At 42.5% G+C, this 22,651-nt stretch overlaps 1 protein-coding gene and 1 pseudogene across 1 annotated transcript; both read right to left on the reverse strand.

Annotated features, from left to right (window-relative positions):
- Nucleotides 1-5,016: 5,016 nt before the first annotated feature.
- LOC134482239 (glutaredoxin-1-like) lies at nt 5,017-10,500 on the reverse strand (annotated as a pseudogene).
- A 4,907-nt stretch (nt 10,501-15,407) lies between these two features.
- Nucleotides 15,408-22,651, reverse strand: LOC134481917 (uncharacterized). The gene is made up of 5 exons (XM_063274734.1): nt 22,440-22,651; nt 21,537-21,699; nt 20,253-20,384; nt 19,618-19,794; nt 15,408-15,997 (listed from the first exon to the last, which is right to left on the reverse strand). The coding sequence occupies exons 1-5, from the start codon at nt 22,588-22,590 to the stop codon at nt 15,898-15,900; spliced, it is 723 nt and encodes a 240-aa protein (XP_063130804.1). The 5' UTR covers nt 22,591-22,651; the 3' UTR covers nt 15,408-15,897.

The raw sequence follows: 22,651 nt of genomic DNA on the forward strand, positions 1-22,651 counted from the left end.
TAGCCAGGACTATTTCCACATACACGTCCATGTATTTCACAAAGTCAATGTTAATAATCCTACTTCTTGCAATAAAAACTCCCTTTTCTTCGGAATATAGGGGATCAACTACAGGGCAAATATAAAATCATAAATTTATGTCCATTCTTTTACATATTAAGTAGGACATCATTCCTTTCTCAAATATAGCCAGACAATTAAATTGCTCATCAGTGAGTAAAGGTCAACCTGGACTGCGTGTTCCTACATTGTAGCCCGACAGCCATCACTTGTCCAATATCTGTCTTCCTTAATTTCCAAGTCCAGGCATGAGGATATTGGGGGTTGCCCCTTGATACTTTATTCCTAACAAACATAAGAATCAGCAGGATGGGCAGGGAGTCGATTGGCCTGAGGTCAGGTTAAACCTCAATTTTAGTGGGCCCATAAGTTCAGGGGAAAGTCCATTTGGCATTGTCATCTGTGGCTTCTGTGTTCTTATCCTAGGTGTGCTCAATCTGTGCTATGACACCTCCTAACCTCACAGACATAAGAGTCTAAAACACGTCTGTCTTCTCTGGGAAGGGCTCTGCCTCTGACTCCCACCTGGAGTTGGACAACATCGCTATACAAAGCTCAAAACAGAGGAGTGGAGATGATGGATGCTTCAGAAGTTTAGGGTCATTTCTTCCAAATAAGGCACATATTTTTCCAATGTAATTTTTCCTTTGTTCTTTCACTCATGGTGGCTGGCTTCTTTCCTGGCCTGAAGTATACTGGAGTCCAATCTTTTGGATGACTGAAGCATCTTTTTTTGAGATGAAGGCCCACCAAGGGGCCTGCTGCATACAGGCTCCTATCACCAAGGAAGTTGTTGCTACAGAATCATAGCATGGTGGTAGCAGCACATGGTCTCTCACAGTCTTCTCTGCTGCAATTGCTAAAAGAATAATAGGGTTGTTTGTTTTTTAATATTTTATTGGAAATACCTACAATGCTGGTCAGAGTTGATACATGCCTTTAATCCCAGCACCCATAAAGTTTTTTTTTTCTTTTTTCTCTTCATTTTTTGCAATTGTTGTTAGAATTCCTGTTGTTTTCTTTGGTAATTCCCTCTATTTGCTCTGTACCTAGAATGTTAAGTCCACACTCTTCATGGCCCTATTCTTCATGGTAAAGATTTTGCTCATACCACCCACACCACACATGATCACATTATTTACTTTCAAAAAAGGAAAACAGGCATGAAGAAGAGAGTTAACGTGTATGGTCTCAGGTAATCAACACATCACGAGTGCAGGATGGCATCCTAGGGTTTTGGATTACCCAAGCTTCTGGTTTTGAGATTGACAGGCCTCTGCAGAAGTCTCCAGTTGAGTAGCAGAGAGTCTGGAAAGGCTGAAATAATGGCTTCCCATGCATGGAAAAGGCTGCCCTTCAGTGCCTCTGCAGCCTGAGGCAGAGGTCTGCCAAGAGCACAAGGGCACTTGACCAGAGCTGGTAAGGGACTGCCTTTTGGATGATCCGTGAGACCTGGATGAACAGAGGCCTCCAGAGTCCTGATAAAGGGAAGGAGAGTCACGTAGATGTGCTGGAAACAATCGATCTTTGGGCTGCAAGCCGTGCATTTATCTTTGCTGTGTAAATAGTATTTGTAAGTGACAAAGGCATCCTACTTTATCATGTCTAGTCACTCTAGTTGTTAAAGTGTTTGCTAGTGTAAACATAGTAGAGTTAGTACAACAATACACTGTGTCCCATTTTGTTAAAGAACTTTATTCTATTTTTTATTTATACATATTTTACTTATTCACATTGCATGCTGCACACTGCCCCCCAACACCCGGTTACTCTCTCCCACAATCCTTCCACAAATCTCCTAGTATATTCTTCTCTGGGTATATGAGGGCCAGCTATCACAGTAGATCCCTTCTTCCACCAAAGACAATTTACCCATCCTGGGGCAGGTGCCGAGGATGCTGGTAATGGACGCCTTGGGCTTTCTTCATGCTCCAATTTGCTGGCTTTGGGAAGTTCATGCAGATCTGTCTGTGAACTTGGTACTTCATATAGACAGCACACAAGAAGCACTGATTTGGATAATGTTCTTGAGAGTATATTTCAACAAACTTACCCCCACTAATATTCTAACAATGACAATGGTAATGGGACACTATACATCTATTCCAGGAGTTTCCATTTCTGAGAGCAGCAGAATAGAAGCCCACAAATTGGCAAAGCTAAGTGAGGTCACACAGGGGACCTAAGAGCACACTGCTGCTTTCCTAGAGTGTATCCTAGAGGCTTATGATATCTATACACCCACAGATCGATATGCACTGGGCACCAGGCTAATTCATTGCTTTTGTCACTCAGTTTGCCACTAATATTAGGAATCCCAAAAGTCAGAGAAATTTGGAGGTATGAATAAGTCCCAGGGGCTGGAGTAAGCTCAAAAAGTTGTGACAACAAAGCACTGATTAAGAATCAGAGAAACAAGATGCTCACCAAGACCATAGTCGTATCCCATTAAGGAAATATGAATAATAAGCCACCAGGTGAAAATATAAAGTAGGAGGTCAGAGCCCTAGAAGGTCTATCCTTTGCCCTCAGGGAAGCAACCATTCTTTTAGCCATTCCAGGCCCTCGGCCACACAATCAGAGACTTCCCCCAACAACTCACTGACCTTTTTCAAAGACCTATCTGGGCTTCTCCCTGTAGAATAGGACATGCAGAGTCCTTGAGGAGCCGCCAAGAGGTCTCCTCCACACAGGCTCCTTGTGGGCAAAGGAAAATGTTCCTGCGGAATCTGCCATGGCAGCAGGAGTTTCAACCAGGCTGCTCTTCCTTCCAGCTCACTGGATGCAGGCCTGAGGCCATGGGGTGTCTTGGAAAGGAAGAAGCACACACTACCTCACTGCTCTCTCTGCTGGCGAATGCTAGAACTGTGATAGGACGTGTGTGTTTATTAGAAGCATCCACAAAGCTGATCAAAGTCAGCACACGCATTAATCCCAGGATTCAAAATTTATGTTAATCGTTGATGTTCTTGTTTTTTGTTTGGTTTTTGTTTTTAATCCCCCCTCCACAGCTAATTGCTCTATACCTAGAATATTAAGCACATGCTCTGGAGGGACCTATTCATGTTAGGCAATGCTTTTTTTCTTACTAACCACTCCACAGATGATCCCATTATTTACTTTCAAATAAGAAGACAGTCATAGAGAAGTGACTTAACCAGTATGCTCTCACAGAAGAAACACATCACGACTATGGAATGGCACCCCAATCTTTTGCATTTGTTATGCCTTTTAATTTTTTTCATTCTTTATTTGTTTTTAGTTACATTCAAATGTTATAGCCTTTCTCTGTTTCACACCCATATCCCCCTACCCCATCCCCCTCACCCTTTTCTCTGAGGGTGTTCTCCCCCCCACCCAACCCTTCCTGCCACCCTTCCCTGACATTCTCCTACACTGGGGCATAGAGCCTTCGCAGGACCAAGGGCTTCTTCTCTCATTGACGCCCAACAAGCCAATCTTTTTCTACACATGCTGCTGGAGCCCTGGGTCTGTCCATGTGTACCATTTGAATGATGGTTTTGTCTCCTGGAGCTGTAGTTGGTTGGTATTATTGTTGTTATGGGGTTGCAAACCCGTTCAGCTCCTTCAATCCTTTCTCTGCCTCCTCCATTGTTCTCAGTTCAATGGTTGACTCCAAACATCCGCCTCTGTATTTGTCATGCTCTGGCAGTGCCTTTCAGAAGACAGCTATATCAGGCTGCTGTCAGCTCGCACTTCTTGGCATCACCAATATTGTCTGGGTTGGTGGATGTATATAGACTGGATCCCCAGTTAGGGCAGTCCCTGGGTAGCCTTTCCTCAGTCTCTGCTCCAAACTTCATCTCCACACTTCCTCCTGTGAGTATTTTTGTTCCCCCTTCTGAGAGGGACTGAAGCTTCCACACTTTGGTCATCCTTCTTGAGCTTCATGTGGTCTGTGGATTGCATCTTGGGTAATCTGAGATTTTGGGCTAATGTCCACTTATCAGTGAGTGCATATGATGTGTGCTTTCTTGTGATTGGGTTACCTCACTCAGGATGATATTTTCTAGTTCGTTCCATGGCCGTAAGATTTCTATTAAGTCTTTGTTCTTAATAGCTGAGTACTACTCCACTGTGTAAATGTACCACATATTCTGTATCCATTCCTCTGTTGAAGGGCATCTGTGTTTTCCCAGCTTCTGGCTCTTATGAATACAGCTGCTATGAACATAGTGGAGCATGTGTCTTTGTTGTATGTTGGAGCATCTTTTGGGTATATGCCCAGGAGAGGTATAGCTGGGTCCTCAGGCAGTGCAATGTTCAATTTTTGAGGAAACTCCAGACTGATTTCCAGAGAGGTTGTCCAGTTTGCAATCCAATCAACAGTGGAGGAGTGTTCCTCTTTCTCCGCATTCTCGCCAGCATCTGCTAACACCTGAGTTTTTGATCATAGCCATTCTGACTGGTGTGAGGTGGAATCTCAGAGTTGTTTTGATTTGCATTTCCCTGATGACTGAGGATTTTGAACATAACAGAAAGCCTTTTAAGAAACAACGCTACCCTAACTGGTGGTCTGCATGTGGTTGAGTGCCAATTGATCCATTTCTATCTCTTTCTACAAAGTTCAAGTCCAAGTGAATCAAGGAAATCCACATAAAACCAAACATGCAGAAGCTAATAGAAGGGAAAGTGTCGCAAAGTGCCTAGAACACATTTGCACAGGAGAAAGTTGTCAGAACAGAATACCAAAGGGTCAGGCTCTAAGATCAACAGTAAATGTATGAAATCTCAACAATCTGAAAACTTTCTTTAAAGCAAAGGACACTGCCAATAGGTAAAACAGCAAGCTACAGATTCGGAGAAGAGTTTTACCAACCCTATATCTGAGAGAGTGCCAAAATTCCAAATATACAAAGTACTCAAAAAGATAAACTCCCAGACAACCAAATAACCCAACTTTTACACTGGGACAGAGAGCTAAACCAAGAATGTTCAACTGCGGTATCTCAATGCCTGAGAAACACAACAAGAAATGTTGGACATCCTTACTTATCAGAAAAAGGCAAATCAAAACGAACCTGAGATTCTTCATTACACCAATCAGAATGGCTAAGATAAAAAACTGAGGCAGTAGCAGATTGGGCTGGGATGTAGAGAAAGTGGAACACTCCTCCATTGCTGGTGCGATTACTAGCTGTATAGCCACTCTGGATATCAATGTGGAGGATCAGGGAACATTGCAAATAGCTTTACCTGAAGACCCAGCTTTACCACTCACTTCAGGCATATACTCAAACATGATCCACATATGACAAGGACGTGTGGATGAATATGTTCATAGCAGCGTTACTTATATTAGTCAAATGCTGGAAACAACCACGATAGACCTCAACTCAACTGAGGAATGAATGTAGAATGTGCGCTCTATTTAAACAGAGGAACAGTACTCGGGTATCAAAGATGAATACACCAAGAACTTTGTAGGCAAAGGGATGGAACTGGAAAACAGTGAAATAACAGAGATTGAAAAGGACATAACATGGGATGTATTTAGTGACAAATGGATGTTAGCCCAAAAGTTCAGAAGACCCACTATACAAATCATTGATCACATGAAGGGTAACATGTTAGAAGGCCAAATTGTGGATGCTTGAAACCCACTTAGAAGGGGGAACAACATAATCATGGGAGGCAGAGGGATGGAGGGACCTAGGTAGAGGCAGGGAAGGATGGACAAGGAGGGTGGGGGAGTAGTAACAATGAAAAGAGACAAGAGAGAAACCCAGAGGAAAAGTGGGATAAATAACAATAAGCATCAGTGGTGGGTGGTGAACTTGGGTAACCCAAATGAAAAATGAAGAAGTCAAAATCTTCTCATTTGCAGATGGCGTGATACTATTTTAAAAACTCTAAAAATGTATCACCGTCTCTTAAGACTGATAAATACATTCATAAAAGCACAATACAATGTGAACACACAAAATTTCTTAGCCTTCCTTTATGCCAATCCAAATCATACCATGAGAAAATCTGGGAAAAATTTCCCTTATACTAATCTGAAAATATAAAATTAAATAATGTGGAGTAAAATACTTGAAATGCAAAGACAAATATGAATTAGTTAGAGGTGATCCTAAATAGAGACAACCTGTCTCTAAAAACTTAAGTTTCTTAAAGCTGAAAATACATTCATAAAAGTAGTAGAATGCAAAATTAACCCACAAAACTCATTACCTTTCCTGTATACCCAAAACAAACCATGGGAAAGAAATCAGGGAAATATTCTACTCCAAATAGTCTTAAAATATATAACAAAACACCCTTGATAAGCACACTTATAAAGCATACTATTAGTAAGAAGACATATGAAGTACCCACAATCCATCCTGAATACATATAAGAACTTTCCAGCTGATGTTCTGAAAGACATTAAAGACTTGAATAAATCAAAGCTTTTATATTTTTATGGATAAGTAGATAATATAATAAGGTCAGTTTTTGGTGAATTAATAAAATTAATACAATATATAGTGATTAGAAATTTTACTGCAATAAATCACCCCCTTTATAAAACTCATGAATTTGACTATAAATATTCTACTATGGGACAAAGGACAACTTTTAAAGTACAAAGAGCTAACATATTTAGAGAGATAGCTTTAAAGAGAACAAAACATGGAGGAAAAAATGTCATGTGAAAAAAATTTAATAGTTACCTAAGCAGTGTCATGTGGTTGGCAGAGCGAATATTTCAACAGTTTAGAGTGTCCAGGAACTGTGTTTATTGATTTAAAAACTGAGGTTCCATACCTGCAGGAGGAGGGACTATCAGAGCAGATCTCAAAAAAATTCCGATTGTTCAAGTTAGTTTCCTATTGTTATAGGAAACATAAAAATGCCAATGTGGGAAAGTGAAGGTTTTATTCACCCCATAAGTTACAGTTCATCATCAGTGGAATACAAGAAAAGAACAAAAGGCAGCAGCTTGACAACAGAGAGGAACTCTGCTTACTCATCTGCTCAGCTACCTTTCTCTATGACCTCTCCTCCCCTTACTAGGGCTGGTACCACCCACAGTGGGCTAAGTCCCCATACATCAACTGCCATCAAGAAAATGCCAAAGACACAGTCTGCCAGCCATTCTGATGGCGTCAATTGCTCCAGAATGCATCATTTAGACAACTACAATTAGCCATCACAGCAAGGTATAAAAGGAAAATACAAACCTTAGCCTGCTCCAGATAAAAGTAACACTTCATGAATAGAATTTGAGGTCAAAAGTGAAGTTTCATGTGAGGAAGAAATTAGAAGGAATTATGACAGAAATTGCACTTTATTTAAAATAAAAAGTGACAACAAGCTGAAGCCACAAATAAAATGTTGGTAACTTTGACTTCTTGAAACCTCTTCTGGAGGCTGCAGGGTGGATGCAGGGCATGGTTGTTGGCTGGCACCACCATGGACCATCCAGAGTTTTGGTGGAGGATTTTCCATCAGAAGCCTTAGCCTTACTACAGAGGCCAGGTCCCAGGTACAAACCATAGTCACTCAATTGGATGACAGATCTTGTGCTCCAAAGACATGGAGGAATCCATTTAGCCTTGACTTGGGGACGGCTCTAACTAACTTCAGAGTCATAGATATCGCAAGCATCTAGAACACCACAAGACCCATTGTCTAACACCAGTATTCTCTGCTGTGCCCTCAGTCACCACGGTAATAATCAGTGGTGAGCTCTATAGTATTATTTGTTCCAGTTTCCTGGTGGTGCTGCCTCCAAACCCTGTTTCTTTGACCCAGACAGAAGCTTCAAGTAAAATAATAAATACTTTTTGCATTGAAAGCCATTGGTAGCTTGTAGTTGTAGTTAACAATGAAGACCTCAAGCAATCTTCCCTCAGTCCTCCTGTTTTAGCAAGGGTTTTTTTTTTTTTTTTGCTTTTGCTTTTGCAGTTTGTTTCGTTTTGGTTGTTTTCTATTTTATTTTGTTTTATTTTGTTTTGTTTTCCTTTTTGTTCTATTCTTCTTAGGGTGCAAGGAGTGGTCAAGAAGTGGTTGGAAAAAGGTCAAGTACAAATTCAGATGCACAGAAAGACCCCAGTCTTTCTGGCAGGTCCACTGTGTTTGCTGCATTAGGGCTTTTTCCTTTTGCCTTACATGTTACTCATTTTCACTCTCTTGGAGGCTTTTATCCAGTCATAATTAGTAACATATCTATCATAATTATTTGAATTTCAATTATCCAATTCTAACTACTCTATCTCCTATCCCAAACCAGAGACAGGCGTTGAGTTCTGTAGGGTGTGGTTTTGATGCTTAGATCAGGAATCTTCCTGTGAACACTGATCCCTGATAGTTCAATAATGATGCTGTTGGCCAACCAGCTGGGTGGCATAGTCAGGTCTTCTAGTTTTCCTCCAGGCAGGCAAGGAGACACAAGGGAGGAGAAGGGATTTAATACTTCAGAGGGAGTAAGAACTACCAGCCATTTGAGATCTAGGGCTGAGTGGCAATTGGTGGCCTCCCAGATGGGCTTGGTGTAGCAGGCAGGAGGTTAGAAACACAATAAGCTGAGAGCAGATTTGGGTGCTGAGCTATGACTAAAGGACACTGAACAACTGAGCTGAGGGCAGATTTAGAGGTGCTGAGCTGGGAGTAAAAAGGAGGGCATCCTATTTGGAGGAGACTTAGAAGAACCTGGCCACTGAGCCATCTCATCGAAAGTATCTTAATGTATGTGTCTTTTATGTGCAATCCAAAGAGACCTGGGCAGGGTTGATAGCTTGGTCTGCCTAGAGCTTAAAGTGAGGCAGTAGAAACAACACTCTACAGAGTCCTATGTGAGCAATCCATGGGCATTAAGGAGCGAATCCAAAGTCACCTTGACTAAGAGAGTTAGAGCTGACCCAGATGTAGCTTTTCACTATAACCATCCCTTCCTTTTGATCTTTTAGTGTGCCATTTGTTCAAGAATATTAGTGAGGAAGAGAATATGACTCTAAAGGTTATTCTTGGTTGTTAAATTGTCTTCATCTGAGATTACCAAACCACAAAAGTAGAGGGGAAATCTGTGAGGGATTTCTGTTTATTGTAAATTCAAATTTACTTCTAATCTGGATATTTGATGTAGGAAGTCACACCTTAAACCCAGAACTTTAATCCTGATCTTCTTTTTTCTTTTTTAGTCATCTACAGATCCATCATTATTAGGAATGTGTCCTTCTCACTGGAGACCAGAGAAGAGACCTACAGTTCCATGATACTTAAATGTCATAGCAAGACATCAAAACAAAATGTCAAAGTGTGAATGGAGGAAATTATTTAGGACAGTGTTTTGCAAACAAGTTTTGATACAGATATTCTTGGAAGGAGAGCTCTGCAATTTTGCATTTCATATTTGACTTTGCTGGTACTCTGACTAGGATCAACATAAAACTTCTTGGGATTTTCTTAATCTCCTTTACGAATAGAGATCAATGAACCATCAGCTCTGTCGTCTATGTTATTATGGCTACAGTGAGGACCAAGTATGCTAAAGCTCTTCATCTGATTTTTCAAACAGCGTCCTCATACGAGTGTGGACTTCTGTGGGTTGTGGGAGGGCAAGGTTGAGAACACTGGCTGAGAGCTGTGAATGGAGAAGTGGGACGGTGCATGCAGGAGGGAGGGAAAGGCCTGAGTGTGGCTCATGAACAAATTCACAATATCCATTGATTTAATAACCATTCAGGAAGTGGACTTCTGCAAAATGACTTCAGCTGACCAGCATGGCAGGAAACCAGAAACAGATTCAATGGGGATTTAGATCAACTGGATGGGAAACATGGGCTTAGAGGCAGAGACGTGTCAGCACATGATGAATGGAAAATCAAGCCAGTGTTGTCTGTTAAGCTTCTCAGCCCCATGGTTAGAGGCAAACAGCAACAAGTTTTAGCACTGAGGAAAAGAAGAAATAAAAGCCAATTTGTTGAAAATCCCCATCACCAAAAAGTAGTGACATCCTCTGTGATGCACATCATCTCTCAGGGGTACTGGCCGTCGGAATGGCTGGATGATGGCTCTCGGCATGGCCTCTGCCTGCACCCCTTTTCCTAACTTCAGAGCTCAAATCTGCTTCAGCCGGGTCATCAGCTCCCCATTCTGTTGCATGGAGATCAGATCGCTGCGTCTGCCTATGCAGTCTTTCTTTACCTATGAAGACCTGAAGAACTGTTCTCCATCCAGTGAGCTGTTGTAAATAATCTTGAATCTCATTGGTGTTGTTAGTGGCTGTGATGTTCACAGATTCCAGAAGACCATGTTTGGAAGGCAGTTGACTGAGGATTTCTTGGGTCTTTCTGCAATAGGGGCAGGTGGGCTGGATGAACACGACCACCTTCCCAGATGGGAACTTGCAGTTCACAAACCACTGAGCCACGCTGACAGGCTGCAGCTTTCCAGGAAGGAACATTCGGTTGAAGGTACTGGTCCCGTGTCAAATAGGATTGGAAAACCAGATGTCTTTACTTCTGTGGACTAAGATCTGGAAAAACCCAACTACATAAAAATCTGAGGACAAGTTGTGAGGGGTTTGTTCTTTCCTTCAATCATGTAGGTCCTAGGGAAGGAGCTCAGGTGTAGGAAGTTGGCAACAATTACCTTTATCTGCTGAGCCATCTCACCTGCTGAATCCCTCATTCATGGAACTGAAGAAACTCTGTATCCATCAGGTATTCTGTGTATGTATCTATGTATCATTCGCAGAGTAGATACTTTTGTCTCTTGGTTGGAAAGCACTAGTCTGGAGGGCTCTTGGTTGGTCTCAGTAGTCCAGTCCAGGAGCTGCTTTACAAGAATCACTCACTGATCTGGAAGAAACTCTTTTTAGAGGCAGTGAGATCTTCTGGAACAATATCAACCATCCTTCTCCCTTCCCAGTTTTGAACTGAATCATTCTCCACCAAAGGCCTGTGGTCTCTGCTGCAGGCTGCATCCCCCCATGCTGTCTGAAGCTTGCTCATAGCAGTGCATTTATGGTACAGCAACATGATTTCCTTACCACTTCACCCCCAGGAAAGTCTTTCAATTCTTTATTTAATCTGATGGGTCTAATGTACATCGTCACCCAGGATGAGATGGGGGAGTTCTGCTCAACCCTTACAGTAAGAGATGCTGAGATATGATGTTGTACCCACTAATGCCCTACCTGGACGCCTGGCAGTTTAGACAATAAGCATGGCTATCCAATATGTGTGTTCCTACTGGTCTCTAGAAAGAGAGACTGAGAAAATATGCCTTGTACATATGAAGCCAGAAAAGAATTTGTGGATCTAGAAGACAAGGTACGAAGGACTGCGTGTAAATCCCAGTAACTGAGAAAGCAGCCTGGAGCCAGTTGTGTTATTGAGACTTCAGACAGCTTGGCCTTTACACATGTGACACAGCAGACTCCCATGAGCAAATCCTTAGCCTGGAAGATGTAGTTATGGTAGCCAAGAAAACAAACACAGAACTGTCCCCTCTGCCTGCCTCTTACTACTCTGATCTCCCACATCACGGGAGGCTGAATGGTCTTCCGCATACCCTGAGATGCAGCTCACAAGGGACAGCACCTGTCTTCAACAGAGCTTCATCTGAGCCTGCCCTTGGCCTGTGGTGGATGTGCAGGAAGTGAGCTGACAGGTGAAACGTAGCCTGGCTGGGTCTCAAAGTGCAGCTTGAGACTCACCCACTGTGATTGCCAACACTTCCATGTCTCCATTGGGAGGGCAGTGTCACAAGGTCCTCCTACTGTCTTCTCACTCCATTCACATGCTTCGTGTGACACAAGCTCATTCACAGTTCACAGGATGCAGCACAGCTTCAGAGCCCTCATGTCTGGGCACAGAAGCCAAGAGAGCAATGTCACAGTTCACAGTGACAATGTAGATATGCCAGGGCCTTTCCTCCAAGTTTTACTTTCAAGTGTATCCTTTTATTGCAGTTTACGCTACTCTGTCAAGAAGGCCACGTTACAGGAGAGCATTTGGATGACGTCACCGGGAACTGCCAGGGCCTCCTGCTAACCAGCTTTCCTTATGGTGACCAGATTCTGAGGTGCCATCTCCAGGAGGCTCTCCAGTGACACACTGGAACCCTTTCCATATCTCCTCCCTCTAAAGCTAGAGATTTCTCTTTGCTCCATTAGTAGTTACCTGCTCTGAAAGGGCAGATTGCGTCAGGGGCTTGCGTGGGGAGAAAGATCAAGGGACACAGGGTGGAAGATTCTTCTGCATAATAATTTTATTCCCAGATCCAGTCCTGTGACATACATTCCAATTTCCTAGGTTTTCCTGGTTTCCCAAAAGTCAGTATTTCCCTCCAGACCTTTAATTTATTGGATATTGGATTTCATTTTCTTATTGTGCATTCCTTCAAAGCCGGCTTTCTTTACATATATTCGTGGACGTGTACTCACGAAGTCTCTGTTTCGCAATTCCTTTGTTGCAATGATCTTGGTAACATAGTGAACCCAGTTACACAGTGAATATACAACTTTAAATGTTGTGCACCTACTTCAGATGATAAACTTCCAAATCCTTTCTCAAAAAAATAACCAGATATCAGTGAGCAAAGGACAACGTGGACGGAGATTGGTCCTCTGCAGTTCCATTAGACGTCACTTCTCTAGTGTCCACCTTCCTGAGTTCCCAGGGACAGGCCTGAGGGTGTTAGAGTTTGGACCATGATCCTGTATTCATGCCAAATGTAAGATCCAGGAGGTTGGACAGGGAGTGGAAGGGCTTGAGGTCAGGTGAAAGCTCAACTTTAATAGGTCCAGAAGTTCTGGAGGGAGTCTATTTGGCATTGTCATCTGTGGCTTCTACGTTCTTGACCTAGTTGTGAGGAATCCATGTTAAAATTCCACCTAAACTCATAACTGTAAGAGTGTAAAACATCGCCACGTAGGTCCTTTGCAAATTGCTTTCATTGTCCTTTTCGATGCCCACTTGGCTCATGCAGTTTCACTACCACCAGGTCCAAATTAGGGGATATTGTTGATAGATTTAGAGGTTTACTGGGTCTCTCTGATAGTCAAAGTAATAGACTTTACAGAGAACTGGACGGACAGGATTTCAAGAATAAAATAGTTGAAGAATTCTGCCAAGTGCTGATCTCTAAGACTTAGAAGCAATGGGGGGTGTATTCTAAACATAATATTCTATGGTTCAATCCCTCCTTGTATGGAATACAGCAGGCCCAAAATAAGAAAAGAGCCTTTCCACCCTTCCTGGACTCTAATGAAAGTTTCCATAGTGTTTCCTTTAACATCTTGTTCATTATTTCCACCTGCCCAGAATTCTGCACAACAAAGACTCCAAACTATGCATAAATCTTTGACTGTTCTTTACAGGCTTTGGCCGTGAGAGCTGGGCTATTATATGGCAGCATTCCTAGTGAGTGGCAAAATTAGCGGGAAAGTTCCTAGCAGAGCTTTCTAGTTGCTCTATGATCAGTTTCAGTCTGGTGTAGTGAGTTTCTACTCACCCAGAAAAGGTATCAATAAAACAAGCAGGTACTTTTATCTTACTCTAGGAGGCCATGTGTCAGTTAATTCAGGTTCCTATAATTTATCAGAGCATTGGCTACCTGTATGCAATCCTCTCTGGGTAAATGATCTCTGTTTTTTATTTACAGGTGTAAATGTGACATCTGGCTTTGACATCTCCTTCTACACTGTCCAGTGTATGTGGGTATAACATACCTTGCTGATGGCAACTGAGAGAGTTCTGTGGACCCAAACAAGTAGTCTGGTAAAGCTGAATTACCAGAAACCTGCCAATTGTCTCTGGAAGAATGATCTTTCCCTCTGGTGTTCACCACCAACCTCTGGCGTCAAGCTATTCATTTGATTCTTTTGCATCCTCGCCTCTTGGTTATACTCGAAATACACAAGATCTAAGGCACAAACCACATGAAAATCAGGAAGGATGAGCAAAATGTGGATGCTTCACTCCTTCTTTAAAGGGGGAACAAAATATCCATAGGAGGGGATAGGGAGGCAAATTTTAGAGCAGAGAATGAAGGAACGCCATTCAGAGCCTGCCCCACATGTGGTCCATATCTATCTATGTATATATCTACTATATCTATATCTATCTATATCTATCTATATCTATCTATATCTATATCTATATCTATATCTATATCTATATCTATATCTATATCTATATCTATACCTATATCTATATCTATATCTATATCTATATCTATATCTATATCTCTATCTCCACCAAAACTTGATAAGATGGATGAAGCTAAGAAGTACATGCTGACATGAACCGGATATAGATCTCTCCTGAAAGACACAGCCAGAACATGTCAAATACAGAGTCAAATGCCAGAAGGAAACCACTGAACTGAGAACGGGACACCCATTGGAGGAATTAGGGAAAGGACTGAAGGAGCTGAAGGGGCTTGCAACCCCATAAGAACCAACCAGAGCTTCCAGGGACCAAACCACTACCCAAAGACTACACATGGACTGACCCTGCGTAGGTAACAGTAAATAGCATTGTTGGGGCAACAGTGGAAGGGGAAGCCTTTGGTACTACCAAGGTTGAACCTCCAGTGTAGGGAATGTTGGAGAGGGCAGTAATGGGGGTTGGACGGGGAGGGTACACCCATTTAGATCGGGAAGGGGAGGGGCTAAGGGGCTGATGGACAGGAAACTGGGAAAAGGAATAACATTTGAAATGTAAATAAGAAATGCCCAATTTAATAAAAATGGGAGAAAAAGAATAACAACAAACAAACCAACAAAACAATAAAGAAAATGTTCCAGGAGCAGTGCAGGGGAATAGTGGTGAACAATAAGGGGGATGTATAGGGGATACACATATGGGGTAGGGAGAGGGAAGGGAATGGGGGCTTAAGGAAGGAAACAAGGGAGGGGAATAATGTTTAAAATGTAATAAAGAACTGTATCTAATAAAAATTTTAAAAGTATCGTTCCTCCAAAATTGCTGGAATTCAATAAATCTGCAGTCATAACCGATGCTGTATTAAAAGGAATGCAGAGGCATACAGCTCCATGTGTCCTGATCGCTTTTTATATTCCCATACTGAATGGTTTTATTTCCTCTAAGGTATTAGAGAAATACTTCTCTGTTTCTCCTTTGTTTGTCATTATAAAGGAAGCTAAATTTGTGAGCACAAGGATAAAGCAAGGATATTTTTCATCATGAAAGTGGGTTCCACAGAGCATGACAAACTGTCTACATCAAGAGCACAGGTTCCTGTGCAGCTCTGGCTGGCTGTGAACTGATGATGAAGCCTAAGCTGCATGAGACTTGCAGAACACCACTGTTGCCTTACACTTGTGCTGCTACAGGAGGAAGAACCACAGACGACTCAGGACGGTCTTGTGAGTGAAGGGTTAAAGGTCACATTTTTATTTATAGGCAAGCATTAATTTATTCAAGAACATTTTAAAGTGGGGAGTCAATGAGTTCAATGTATATAGCATTAGGAATATAGCATATTAATTAAAAAACTAAAGTTAACAAATAAATAACAAAACTTCAAACTTAAACAAATAAAACCAAATGCATAAAACCAAACTTCAAACTAAATATCAAATATAACAAGTAAATTAGTCAGCATTCAATTGCTACACAGTTTTCAACATATAACTCCAGCCTGTTGCTGGCCTTGCAAACACAGCAGAACGGCAGGTAAGATGGTAAAAATCTCCTCAAGATGAATGTAGACGCCTCATTCCGAGTGGTTGGTTGTTGATGGACAAGTCGTCAAAAGGTTAAATGTGAGGCGTGTTCCAGGCCACATCTCAAGGTCTTTCAAATGCAGCCCAAGATTGCTATGGTTACAAGGACTGAGATGGGGGAGGTGGTGTCAATCTTTGCACCCTCTGTGCTCCTGGTGGACAGTCCTGTCTCTGAGAGCTGTAGTCCTGCTCTGTGCCCTGGGAAACCTTCTGCTGCAGTGTTCAGACCTAGGGGTGGAAAAGACCTGGTGAGGACCTGCCATGTCACTTATCCCATACACAGCAGCACAATTCAGCAGGATAATCCAGGATGATCTTTCATCTGAGGTCATTCTCTCATGCCCAAGAGAGAAGGGGAAGAGATCCCACAGGCCTGCATATTTTCTCAGCTTTTAAAACTGCTAAAAATTGAACAGTGGAGAGCAGATAAATCCAATCATACATATACATTATATTTTAATATCATGTAGCAATGGCTAAATGTCAGTTGAGGAGAGATATGAACAACCTAGAAAACAATAGGAAGGCCTTGGAAACCCGGCCATCTCTGAAATGAAGACTATTATTATTCCTCCAGTGCAGGAATATGCCTGGGGTCCACTTGACAACCTCAATATCAGCAAAGACCCAGAGAAACAATATCGCAAGAAGTACATGCACACTGAAGTGATATTATATTTGGCAAGAATATGCGGCATGGAAATCTTGCCGAGGGTAGGCATTGAACTCTAAAGCACATATTCATGCAGACAATAAACTATACCACTCCTTTGTTTATGGGTATCGTAAAACTATTTGTGGGGAGACTTAAAGGCACTGGGCTCAGATAATACTAGAGAGCTCAGACTGGAGGGATCAGTACACAATAGCCAGAATCTCTATGGATCACATACACTTCATGGACGGAATGTCTTTTAAAATGGACAAGAATAATATTCTGATCTGCTCCTAGCTGACAGATGCTGAGAACTATGGAGAAAGTCACACACCCAATAAGACAGTTTATAAGTACAGGGAATCTACTTGGGTCCTCTCATCCTGTGCTTTCAAACCATCTCAGTGACACCGAAATGATGCTGCATCTTCTCAGACAAGGCCTTTTGCTCAGTGACCAGTTTTTGCTGATTCAGGGGCTCCTGCAGACTTTCCTCCATGCTCTCCTCATCCTGGTCATTAGAAGATTATATTGCCCATGGAGGCATGCATGTATACAGACACAGACAGACAGATACCCAGACATACACACTTTTGAACTCACCCAATTATATTTGTTCACACATACAAGCAGAGTATTTTGCAGAATGTGGTTAGTTTCCCAGTTAATGGTAATAGAAGAGATCACCCAGTCTACTATTGTGGCATAAGAAAAAAAAACCTGGAATGGGGTAAGTACACAGTGAGCATAGCCTAAAGACAGCTCAGCCAATAAAGTGTATTCCCATGAAAATCAGAAATTAGAAATGTGACATCTAGGCCTGTTAGCCAAGCCTCCTTAGCAAGGTCACAAGGCTGTGCACAGGAGGCTGATTTCAGGCAACAGAGCACTGGGTGGGGGCAGGTGAGCCTCTTCAGTCCTCTGCTCACTGTTTCCCAGTGCATGCAAAGTGAGCTGCATTTTTCAATATGAGGTCCCTTTACCATACAGTACCTGACAGGGGAGCCAAACTACCAGCACAAACAGCTAGGAAATCTCCATAACCACAATCCAAGGTAAAACTTGTACTGGGATGCTATCAGATATAATTCGAGTAAGAGAAGGCTAATTCAAAGCCAAATGCTGGCAGGTATAATCAAACTCAGCCACAGTCCATGGAAGGGTGGACAACATTGTACCTTTTCACTTTCTGACTGGTGGACATCTGCATAATTTTACTTCATGGCTGCTCTGAGGTGAACCCCTACAACACTAATGTGCCACAGTTTCTCTGCTCACACCTACTTCTTCTTCTGGAACCCTGTGTCAAAAGGTTGAACTTTCACAAGAGTTGTACATGGTGTCTCACAGGGCTACCCATTTGATACCTCCAGCAATGTCTGAGGGTCTCACTGTTCTAAACCCTCCTTACAGATGATTTTCACTCAGATCAAATGATTTTGAATAACAATGGTTAAGAGTGCCACAGACCCAACACAGGGTGAGTGCTGTGGACTATTTTGAGCCTCAGTTTCTGTCTGAGGCAAAGATGTGATTCCACCTCAGCATAACTCCTGGACATCTTGTGCTGCAGATTCAACTCTAAGCAAATTAATCTTTCAAATAACAAATTCCAGGCCAAACTCCAAAGCCAAGGTATATTCAACCAAGTTTAGGCCAATCTGGAAAGAAAGTGGTGGCAGGAAATGATTAACATAACCAGGATGTTGAGAAGACACAACAAGCCACATGACCTTCCATTGTTACTATACACCGAGAGCAAAGAAGGCAGAAGAGCCCTCAGTCATCAGTTTCCACACTCAGGTACATGGATTTCACACAGCAGCCTCTCCTCACATCCCTGTACCCTATTCCTGAGTTTTTCTCCAAGTAATGTCAATGTTGATGAATAGTTTTCCCAGTTTAAATAGTTTGAATAGTGATCAAGACCCCATTAAGAACAGTTTAAAATGTAATTGGAAAGATTAGGTTTTCTCTTCTTCTCTCTCTCTCAGAGTGTTTGTGTGTGTGTGTGTGTGTGTGTGTGTGTGTGTGTGTGTGTGTATACTTTTACATGTTTCTAAATATGTACATATAGACTTATACAATATATATAAATACATGTATATGTGTCTGCGTTCAGAAACTTGATGAGTTCACACACACATGCGAAAAAACACACATATACACACACTTCTATATATAAGACACCCATATCACAAACAATTAAAACAAACAACTTCCAAAGTACAATATGCATCATAGCCATAAACATGATCACACATGTATGTGCCCACAGACACAAACACACAAAAAAACACCCCCCCACACACACAGAGTCAGAGAGAGATGGAGAGGGGAAGGGAGAGAGAGAGAGAGAGAGAGAGAGAGAGAGAGAGAGAGAGAGAGAGAGAGAGAGAACAGAAATCATAAGTGAGAAGCAGAAAAGAATGGGGAGGCCATCAGGCTGGAAGAACAGTTGTTGAATACAGATTAGGCAAAGGAAATGTGTCAAGTGAGAGCTTAGACACTGCTATCCCTCCCTTATAGAGTAAACCTGTGTAGAGAATGCACTTCTTGGGCACACTAGGTTGAGAGAGCTGGACAAAAAATCCCTCTAATCCTCACATATCTCACACAAACCCTCACCCTGAGAGAAGTCTTTCCTACATCCCTGTTCATCCAGTCAGCTCCAGGACATAAGCCACAGGAAAGAACACTAAAACACTGACATAAAACAGGACGGACAAACTGCTTCTCAAGCTCTGTCACTAGAAACCACGATTTGGACAGGCAGGAGGGACCATTTTCAATGTACGGGGAAAAGGAGAGAAAGTCCACAAGCCCCATCATAATTGACAATGAGAGCCATTCTTTTGGCAATTGAACTGAACTCTAATCAGTTCTGTGCACTACAAAGACGGCTACCTCATGGCATCCCTCTAGCATAATGGCATGTAAGTGTGCAGTGTGTGATCAACAGATCCCCCTTAAGGAAATGCATTTTCTAGTTGAGCAGGAGGATTTGGTTGTCAATCCTCCAGTTTCTTGCATGAAGCTAACATCACAGAAAGTTTTGTAAATGTTCAAAGAGATGAACAACTGGATGAGACCTAGGAGAGTGTCTGGATAAGGTGGAGAAGGTTAAACTGGTTTGACTTGGTTTATGCTTAGATATCAGGAAAACCTGCCCTTGATGCTTCATTCATCCTACCTGAGGCTGCTTGTTACACGGATTTTCATACTGGCTTCCCCACAGAACCTTGTTGTTTCCTTAATAGACTCTTTCAGTGCAATCTGTTCCCATAGAAGCTCCCTGTTCTCATGCCGTGCTCTCTGGGCATTGTTCTTCAGCTCAAACAACTCAGTTAGGAGGGGGCAGAAGCTGCGGCTGAGACACAAAGAAAAAATGGTGACTCCCAGCCAGTCTCCAACTTCCTCCCACGTCTCCAAGTCCATTACTCCTTCTAGGGTCCTGATCTGAAGAGAGCCCCAGATTATAGTCCAAGTCCACAGTAGCCATGGAGCATGACCTAGAGACAGGTCAAATGGAGAAAAGAGCCACATTCCAGAAGACTCAGGGCACTTCTCAAAAACCTGACACCATTGATTCAAGTTTTTCCCAGAAGAGGACTTAATCCCCATGTGTGCTTATTTGTCCATTTTATTAGAATGTCGCTTGGAGGCCAATCTTTCTGTGTCCTGTGTGTCCTAGAGCCTTCCTTAGACACAGGCTTCCTTGTCTGCTTCAAACACTAAAAAGCCTGATCCTCATTTTACTTCAAAGATAAGAATGGACTGACACATGCTGTGCCCTGTGCTGTTGTCACAACCTTGTAAGTTACTCACCAGTACCAGTCATTTTCCAGTGTGAGGTGTGTACATTTGACCAAAGCTCTATTGACCTGCTCACTCATTTTCTTCATGTCGGTCATCACTTCCTGGTGCTGCATCGTGAGCATCTCAGACTCAAAGTTGTTCCTGTGGTAAGGCATGGTCCAAGGATGAAATAACATTATGAATGAAGGATTCAAGAATTACATGAATTCAGACTGAATCCTGAACTACCCCAGCCTAGGACATGCCACGCCCTTGCTTCTTGGTACTGGGTCATTTGATATTTATTAAGTTTATTATTGTGAACACGGAGACAGCAGTGCCAGGAAACAGAAGGAGGGAGCTGATTTGCTTGAGCTCCCTGAGGGGGTTTGAAGGAATAGACTAGCTTGCCAAGAACATTCGAGGACCCTGTGTCACAATCCAGGCTCCAACTTAAGCCCATGAAGACTATTCTCCTGTTCTTAGGTAACAATTCTCAATCATAGAATCTATTGCTACATGAAAACCCAAAGGAATATGAACAGTATTTACAGGGAAAAGAATTTATAACACGCACCAGGAGATTCCCATGTGCGTCCACCTGAGCAGATGTGAAATGTTCTACTGCTCACAGTGAGGCTCTCACCCTCATCATTATCATGCCATGGAAATTGACACAGGATAATTCTCAGGCCAAATCAGTACATAGAATACCCAGATCTTAAGTGATACACACAAACACACTCACACATGCATACACACACACAAACTCACACAAAACACACTCTCTCTCTCTCTCTCTCTCTCTCTCTCTCTCTCAAATACAATTAGAATGCCAATTAAATATAAGGATGTGGCATTATCTCCAAATACAATGAATAAAACCAGAGAAAACCAATGATCCCCTGTTGTCAGTCCAGTCACACACTGTGAGGCAGCAAGTGGGATTGGGTCCCTCCAGCTCTTCACAGGAACTATTGAACCCAAAGCACCTCCAAGTCAATTACAACAATGATTGGTCATAATCAGAGCACCTAGAAATTCCCACAAGCCAACACCTGTCCAGTCTCCTTAAACCACACAATGAGAGCTCACACACTACTACCCTCACTCCCAGACTGTGATTCAATCAGGCCACAGGCTATGATTTACGTTTGTAGGAATTAAAATAGCCTGTGCCACCATCCCATTCCCATCTGAACTTCACATTCTGATGCAATCAGGAAAGTGATTTTGACCATGAGGACACCCTGGAGTTGTAGCCTACTGTGATGTGAGGAAATGTGGATTTAACAGAACTTGCATTGTGACTACCTGTCATTTAAATTCTTTCTCGGGTAATCGGCCAGGATTCTCCTGAGTTCATCTCTCTCCTTCTGCATCTTCTGGAGAGCAATTTTGATGTTCTCCAAACGCTTCATTCTCTCCTCTTCAACAGGTGTCGTGGAGGGTTGGGACGATGCCTTCTGATCAAACTCTGTAGGTAGATAAACACCAGTAAACAGGCATATATGTGGACACAGTGTCAAGAAAAACTATGCTTACTCTAAACAGAAGTCTGAGGATGAACAGTTCTACAGATACAGTGAATCCCTGACAGAGCAAGAAAGCTATCTTTAAGCTGAACTCAGCTAGTTCCCTGTTCCCACCATCATAGCCATATGATGACATATGCCATCATAGATATAGACCACACCTCCTAAAGCCATTCCTCTGTCACTGAAATTCTAAAGCTGGCCTAAACAAGAAGAATTGGAGGACCTTCTCAGCTAATGTCTGATGTGAGGCAGGTAAGTCCTTGAGTTCAAACTGCTTAACATCTTGAATCCCTAATCATGTGTGTTCAAGGACAAAGTAACTGAGACCTTGATATATGACCAGGAGAGTATCCCTCTTGGCATCAATTACCCAAGTAATCTACAGGACACTGCTGAGAATGAAGTGTTTCAACAGCCGATCCTGGAAGAGACACTTTGTTATTCTTATAAAGGCTCATCCTGGTATTCTTTGACACTGCCCAGGACACTAAAGACATCCAAGGAAAGCCCCTTGACATATAACAGTTGTTGGTTTTCTGTCAAACTAATGATCAGAAATTATTGTGTCTGGGTCAGCCATTAGGAAGACTGAGGCTCTAAATCATACGTCCTACTCCTGGAAGGACCAACACAAACCAACCTCCTCCAGGGAGCTCCCCTTGCCCTGCCCAGTACTCACTTGACCTCCTCAAGGACCTTTCCATTCGTCTTCTTCTCCAACATGATAGAAGGCTGGCCTCCCTCTGCCTTGGTCTGGTGCCTGAATGGATATGATTGTCCCTCCGAAAGAGACTGAGGATCCTGGAGAACATGCCTCCTCGGGAACCCATTAGGAAATGAAGGGAAATCGCTCAGGCAGTTGGTGTCACCACAACACTGCTGACATCACAG

Source organism: Rattus norvegicus, chromosome 15, assembly GCF_036323735.1.
Source record: "Rattus norvegicus strain BN/NHsdMcwi chromosome 15, GRCr8, whole genome shotgun sequence".
Taxonomy (NCBI): domain Eukaryota; kingdom Metazoa; phylum Chordata; class Mammalia; order Rodentia; family Muridae; genus Rattus; species Rattus norvegicus.